The sequence below is a fragment of the Primulina eburnea genome, chromosome 2 (genome assembly GCF_022965805.1).
Source record: "Primulina eburnea isolate SZY01 chromosome 2, ASM2296580v1, whole genome shotgun sequence".
NCBI lineage: Eukaryota > Viridiplantae > Streptophyta > Magnoliopsida > Lamiales > Gesneriaceae > Primulina > Primulina eburnea.
This window is the reverse complement of record NC_133102.1, coordinates 43,163,305-43,171,184: the sequence shown is the minus strand read 5'-3', so window position 1 is coordinate 43,171,184 and position 7,880 is coordinate 43,163,305. Positions and strand designations below refer to the sequence as shown.

At 29.3% G+C, this 7,880-nt stretch overlaps 1 protein-coding gene across 1 annotated transcript; it reads right to left on the bottom strand.

The window, feature by feature from the left end:
- Nucleotides 1–2,794: 2,794 nt before the first annotated feature.
- Nucleotides 2,795–3,988, bottom strand: LOC140824746 (zinc finger protein ZAT9-like). Its single transcript, XM_073186293.1, has one exon. The coding sequence runs from the start codon at nucleotides 3,802–3,804 to the stop codon at nucleotides 2,884–2,886; it is 921 nt and encodes a 306-aa protein (XP_073042394.1). The 5' UTR covers nucleotides 3,805–3,988; the 3' UTR covers nucleotides 2,795–2,883.
- Nucleotides 3,989–7,880: the final 3,892 nt, after the last annotated feature.

Below are 7,880 nucleotides of genomic sequence, written 5' to 3'. Positions count from 1 at the left end.
TATTTTGGGTTCATTGTAAAGAAAATTTTAACTCGTTTTTCGCTGTAATTAATTAACACTATTCAAATTGCATTGTAATAACGATTAGGATTTAAGGATCCCAAAATTTTGGTCTGGATGCTTTCATGGCTGAAATGCCATGATATCATGGAGCCTCGTAAACCACATCGATCGTTGTTTATCCCAACAAATAAAAACTGAGGGCGATTAATTTAATATCGATGCTACAGAGAAATTGGGCCTTCGATCCAGCTTACATAATAGCAGCGCATACTTGTTTGAATGGAAGAGTATCAATAATCAGCTTCTGAAAAATCAATATGTGATTTTAGACAACTTGTAGCAGTATTCCAAGTGAATGGGTGCACACGAGCTTACTCGAGCTCGATTCGATTTCAATTTTACTCACTCGAGCTCGATCGAGTAATCCATTGCAAACTTGAACTCGAAAGTCTGAATTCTAACATATAAATATCGAGTTCGGATTTGGATATTCACTAACAAAATATCATTTATTTTTCATACTTCTAAATAATATATATGTGTGTGGTTAGAATTAGCGTAGCTAGCGAACTACTTGAATACAAATAATTGAAATTAAGACTCGACTCGAAAAAAATACACCAGTTACTCGAACTAAAATCGAGCTCTAGTCAAGTTTTGACTTAGTTGTTCAATAACTATTCACAAATAATTTTGTTAATTTGCACCCCTAAATTTCCAACTAGTAAGCCTTCTTTTCTTAGTTTTCTTTTTTTTCCCAATTTCCATTGTGAAGATCATTCAAAGTAACATAACGCGGATTCATATCATTTTAAGGTTATGTTTGATAGCCATGATAAGGGAATGATTATTAAATAATCATTCTTTATCTTGTGTTTGGTTCATTTTTTATTTAGTCTTCAAGCACTTGATTATGATTGAAAGCCCTCACTAATCATGTTATTTGTGTGATTAAATATCCATCCTCAAAGGTGTGATAATGTAAAATTCCTGAATAGTGATCATGATAAAATTGCATATTGACCATAATACCCTTGAATTGTCTTCTTCAATATAATATGAAAATTAAAATTAGTGAAATTTTAATAATAATATAATATTAAAATTTTTATTATATTTTTTATAAAATAATTTCATATATTTTTAATATTTTCAATTATTTAAAAAAATAATAATATTGTAATTATCACTATAATTTATTTAACAATAAAATTAATATTTAAAATATTATTACTATTTTAATTATTAATTAAATGTATATTTACAAATATATTTCTAATAAATATATTTAAATTAATTTAATAAATGTAAAATATAATTATAAATATTTAATTATCTATCAAATTATTTTAAGAATATTTATAATTATTTTTTAAAAAACAATACTTTTGTAATTATTGCTAAAATTTAACATTAACATTCAAAATATTATTACTATTTTAATTATTAAAATAAATTCATATTTAAAAATTTATTTCTAATAAATATATTTAAATTAATTTTAATAAATTTAAATTATAATTATAAATATTTAATTATCTATCCAATTATTTTAAGAATATATATTTAATTAACACTTGGGAAATTTTGGTCATTACAATAAAATTTACAAAATTAATCTATCATTTTAAAATCATACCAAACATCATCTTATTTATCCCAAAATACTATTAATCCATATGTCTCATTTTTCAATCATTCTAATTACTAATCATTTACTTATCTCATCACACATACCAAACGGAGCCTAAGAATATGATTCCCAGATCCTTTTCATTTCTCGAATGATTTGATGCTCCGACGAATTCAAATAGTTCTATTTTCAGAAGTTCGATTTTTCAGCATCTAACGTTAAATTGGTATTTTGGTATATATACAACATGTCGACTCCGAAATCTCGTTCCAGACTTGGGACATCCTCATTTATTTAAAACATTATAGATTTATATTTAAAATTTTAATTTATCATTATATATTTTGCATAATTTCCAATTTTAAATGTTATTAATTGAAAAAAAAAAAAAAATCCACCCTCGACTGATCATATTCAAGCAAAGAGGAAAATAAAAAAATTACTTCTGACAATACTTCTTTTCTTTTTATTTCCCTGGTAGCTAATCCCAAAAGTTAATAGGTAATATATATATATATATATGTATATATATTATTGGATTCAAAATATATATTATAAGCAAGCTTCGTTGAAGCCTAAAGCATAATTTTATATTGGGGGAAAATGAATGTGCATGTATATATTTTACATTGGAGAAAATGAACGAGTCCAAAGTTTTTCGTGGGAAATAATCTTAGATTGTTATAACAAAAATATAAAAGTTTGATATTTTAAATTCTTTTAATATTAACATTGAAACTAAAAAAGAAATTGTGAATTTTTGCATATAAATTGCTCTTCATAAGGTCAACATTGACTTTGACCACTTTCGACCAAATCCTTGCGTTTTACTCCTAACATCATGCGCTGTCCAATTTCACATTTTAGGACACTAGCTAATAGGGATACCATGTGATAAAGAGGTTCGTTTCACCATTTTACAAGGACTAGGTTCGATTCTTCTTAATAGAAAAACGTACGTAGTAATGTCTGTTAAGATTGGAACCTGGACCTAAATTAACCCTAAAAACTAGCTCAAAGAGGGTGATTGTCGAAGCCCATATATACAACTCCAATGTTATTTATCCGACTGATGTTGGATAATTAACATTCAAAAATATATATATATATATATATATATATATATATATATATATATATATATATATATATATATATAAACAAAATAAAATCAAAAATGACATATTTTTGTGAATATAAATTTGATCCACGAAACTACATTGAATTGAGTAACTTAAACTAGGATTTTACGTGCCATCATCATCGACTGGTGCAGGGAGATTAAGATCAATGCTCAAAGTTCCGCCAGTTCTCGAGACTGAACCCACAAAATGTGACCTTTTGTGGCCTCCAAGTGCCTGCCCTGAAGCAAACACCCTATCACAGAAAGGGCACTCGTGTACCTTCTCCACGGCGGCCGCTGCGGCCACGGGACGCATCTCCCCGAGGTTCGATATAGGGTTGGCCTTAATTTTCTTGTGGCTCGCCCTGTGCCCACCAAGTGCCTGATAAGACCTAAACAACTCGTTACATGTCTTGCACCTATACTTCCCTCTAGCTTTACTGCCACCTTTTTTCACTTTCACAACATGAGAATATTCTTCTTGATAATCATCTTCGAACCCCTTTTCTTTTTCTTCCCTTTTCCACTTGTCTCTGGACAGCATCATCAAGCAATAAGCGACGTCTTCGTCCTCCGACGTCGTGTCCGAAATCGAGCTCAAGGCCTCGGTCTCCGAGGCGGTTGGATTCTTGATTTGTGAAAAATGAGTAGTACCCTTCAAATCATCATGAGGACCTGAAGCTCTTGAGTTTCTAGCACTTTTCGACCTTCTTCCGACCAAATCTTTCCTCGATGAATCGGTTTCGCTCTCCCAATCTTGAACTTCAACAGAACAGAACTCTGCAGGATCAGCTGAAACCGATCCCTTCCCGAAAGTCTTCCTCTTCTCTTCTTCATTTCCGGATGACGATCGAGATGAAATGGACAAACACGATCGAAAAGATGGAGAATCTTCGAGATTCTCAAAAGGGTCCTCGTCCTTCTCACGTTTTAATCCCTTTTTTTGTGTGCAAAGATTCATGACATGAGATCTCATGTGCCCTCCAAGAGCTTTTCCATTAGCAAAATTTCTGAAGCAAATCTTGCATCTGTGTGCAGTCTCCATCCTAGAGAAATAACATAAATAGATGAAAAAGGATGCTTTTCTCACACACTAAGTGTGCTTTTGTGTGGTTTTTGGTTCTTGAAAATGTGGGAGTGTCTCTCCAGATACTGAGCGTGTTTCAACGTATAAGGAGTAGGTGACAAGCATTCTTTCACCCTGGCAATGAATTCACACACACACACACACACATATATATATATATATATATATTTATATAAAATATTATAATAAGAATTCTGCGACAAGATTTGGGATTTAATTTGAGGCTATATTTTTTTTTCTTTGAAACGGCAAAAAAAGCAATTAATAAGGAAAATTTCATTGAAGTTACATTTCTTTCAAGGCAAAGATAGGCTCGGTAGATGATACTCACGTGTGTAGCGTTTCATTCACTCAACACATGATATATAATTTGAGTGATGAATTATGACCATTCATTTATACATCATAGTTAAACGAATGACTATGATTTATTCACTAAGTATACGACATGTCATGTGTTGAATAAGTAAAGACAATATCCATATTGGTAGCATTAACAAAACCGCAAAACGGATGTGTAACATGCGGGCTAGTATTTAATATAATACAACTGTTATAGCTTTACAATTCAAGAAGATCCTTGAATTAAAAAGTTGACTCAACAATTTAAATATATATAAAAAATCGATATCAAATACTTTATATGGGTCTTGGATTTTAGCAATATTCTCTGAAAACTCATTGACTTTCACATAATTTCACAATTTGTGTTCGCATTGAAGTATTTCCTACGAAATCTTCCATTGACAATATTTTGTCATGCACATAATTTTTTCCTTTTAGATTGTCTATAAAGTGTGTGTAACAATAATAAAGTAGAAGAATATCAAATCGCATCACATATTAGTCATAGGCAAAAATTTGTGTGAGACGGACTCACGAGTCGTATTTTGTGAAACGGATCTCTTATTTGGATCATCCAAGAAAAATATTACTTTTTATGCTAAGAGTATTACTTTTTATTGTGAATATCGGTAGGGTTGACACGTCTCACAGATAAAGATTCGTGAGACCGTCTCACAAGAGACCTACTCTTAGTTACAAGGCTAGCCTGAAAATATTTGCAATTTTACGAAAATAAATAAAAAATTAAACAAGATTATTATCCTAATGATCAACTGATACGAGATATGCAAGCATATATAAAAGCAATGTTTTAGATATTCATTCCAAATTATAACTAATTGTAATTCTTAATCAACTATAACTAAGTGTAATTATAAATGACTTAGATAAATTTAAATTTGGCATACAAAGCTTGAAGGTTCTCAGAGGAGTAGGTCTTATGTGAGACCGTCTAACAGATCTTAATCTGTGAGACGACTCAATCCTACTCATATTCACAATAAAAAGTAATACTCTTAGCATAAAAAATAATATTTTTTCATGGATGACTCAAATAAAAGATACGTCTCACAAATACGACCCGCGAGACCGTCTCACACAAGTTTTTGCCTTTCATGAGAAGACAATATGAAATCAAGTGTATTACGAAGAAAAAATAATCATTTTTAGTTCCGTAAGTTGTCATGTTTTATATTTTAGTGTTTTAACTTATCAATGTATAGTTTTATTCATGTAACTTAGCTTCTTCTTTTTTTTTTTTGGTGTTAGTCTTATTTTACCATAATGTTGACAAAGCATGTACGCATATCAACAATTTTTCCATGTCATGTTAGTATCTTTCGACGAAATTTGACTAAGAACTAACAAAAAATGAAGTTATAAGACGAATATTCTTAGATGACAGAAATAGACATTAGAACCTACATTATCAATCTGACAAAGAATTTCATGTTTTATTTTGCAATATTTGAATGTGAAGTTAGTGTCCTAAAGGGTCCAAGAATTGGTGCAGAAGTTATCGACTTTGACCAAAATCACCCATTTATATTAGAATATTATTGTCCTTGGTTTAATGGAGGATAACAAACGTGCAATCAATTGTGTTTCATTTTCAGAATTCTTGCTTTACTTTTGGATCTTCGGTTAAATTTCTGATGCAAAAATAGAGCAGAAAAAGGAAATAAAATGGCCAAATTATATTATGTAAATTAATATTTTTTTATTATATATATATATATATATATATATATATATATATATATATATATTTGAGTAAAACCTTATACCTAATTAAGTAATTAAGAGAATACGATATTAAAAGATAATTTTGATTTTCCAAAAACTAAATATATATTATTAAGTCAGGTTAATAATAAATATACCCTGATTTTATTTAATATTAAATATCGCAAATATTGATATTATCGTAAATTTACTTCTCAATTTAGTTCAAATCTTATTTGTATTTAAATAATCCTATTACTCTTCTTCCAAAAATTATAAAGATAAGTTCAAGTCCACATGATATTGTCTGAGTTGATGGAGTAGATACAAGTTTAACCAATAGTCAGAAGTTCGATTTCCTTACCAACACTTTCTAGGACGAACATGTCACACAAATGACAAAACTTGTACAGTGCAGTTTATCTAACTAACATGATTTGTCGTTGTAATAGTTTAGAGATTTACTCGATATACAATGAAAAATAAAAACTACGGTTTTCACGTGATAAAAAAAAAATTACAACAGTTCAAATTGCATAGGCAACTCTTACTCTTTAATTGTGCTCGAATCTTTTCCTCTAGTCTCCTCCGTTGAGAATGGAGTAATGTGGGGAAGTAAATGCCCTTTCGTCAGGGTTAAAATGGATGGACCTCATTTAGTTGCTTAGCTTGCCTACTTTTAACTTTATTGTTTTATTTTTTTCCCAAATATTTATAATTTTTTTTATTTAACATGAATATTGATTATAATACTGTAATACTATAAAATAAAACCCTCTATTAGCGAAAAATTAGTAATAAAATAACATGTATATATATTTTTAATTTAATGGTTTTTTTGCATTCACTTCCTTTATTAAATGTATCGGACACTTATCTTTCTTATATGTTATAATTTCATATTTGATAATGGAGATACATATAAAATACACTAAATATATAGGAAATGAATGCAAAAACCCTTTAATTTAATGGTATAAAATCGAAGCTGACTTCGATTAAAAATATATATGATAAAATTGTTCATAAAAATCATTAGAAGGAAAGATCATGGAAAAAAAACTATACGATCTATTAAAATTTAGCCAATATTTAATTAGTTGGCATCTCTATAGTCGAACTTTATAATAATAATAATAATTTATTATCAGTAATAATTCAAAATAATATATTAATGGAGCATAGGTGATACCACCGAGTGAGAAAAAGTGGGCAAAATTAGGAAGTCAATGCACTTGTTTTTCAGTAGTGTTTCATTAATTCTATGAAGACATTTAATTTAGCTCACAACTAAGTCAACATTCTATGACGATTTTCTACACATTTATCGAGTCATGACGCACCCGTAACCTTATTTGACTAGGTAGGGTTCTCATGTTGAAATTTATTGCTAGAAATTTTTAATCTGATGAAAAAATTATTTCATTTTTTTTTTTTGAAAATTTATATCACCGATATATAGTTTGATTATTCTACTATTTTCTTGCGATAAATAGTAAAGTGTAAATTGGGTGATATTGATGTAGGGTAGTTTAAATTTAGGTAAAAACTTATGTGAAAATGTCTTACGAATCGTATTTTGTGAGACAAATCTTTTATTTGAGTCATCCATGAAAAATATTATTTTTTATGCTAAGAGTATTACTTTTTATTGTGAATATCGATAGATTTGACATGTCTCACAGATAAAGATTTGTGAGACGTCTCTCAAGAGACCTTACTCTAAAATTTATTATCAAATACCACAAACTACTTGGTTCAGTGAGACATTACTATCAAATCTAAAAGTGTACCAGGTTCGAGAGTCCGAAACTTTCCCTCCCCTCGCCTAAATACTAATTATTATTATCATATGAATTTACCCAAACAAAATAATGAATTTGTTATTATGGATTTCATATGCAACGTAACAAAAACGTCGGCAAAAAACAAATAAAAAAGATGATGCAAAAGCATGGACAATT

Excerpts from the sequence above, each read along its gene's own strand:
- LOC140824746 (XM_073186293.1), bottom strand. The coding sequence starts at position 3,804 with ATGGAGACTGCACACAGATGCAAGATTTGCTTCAGAAATTTTGCTAAT.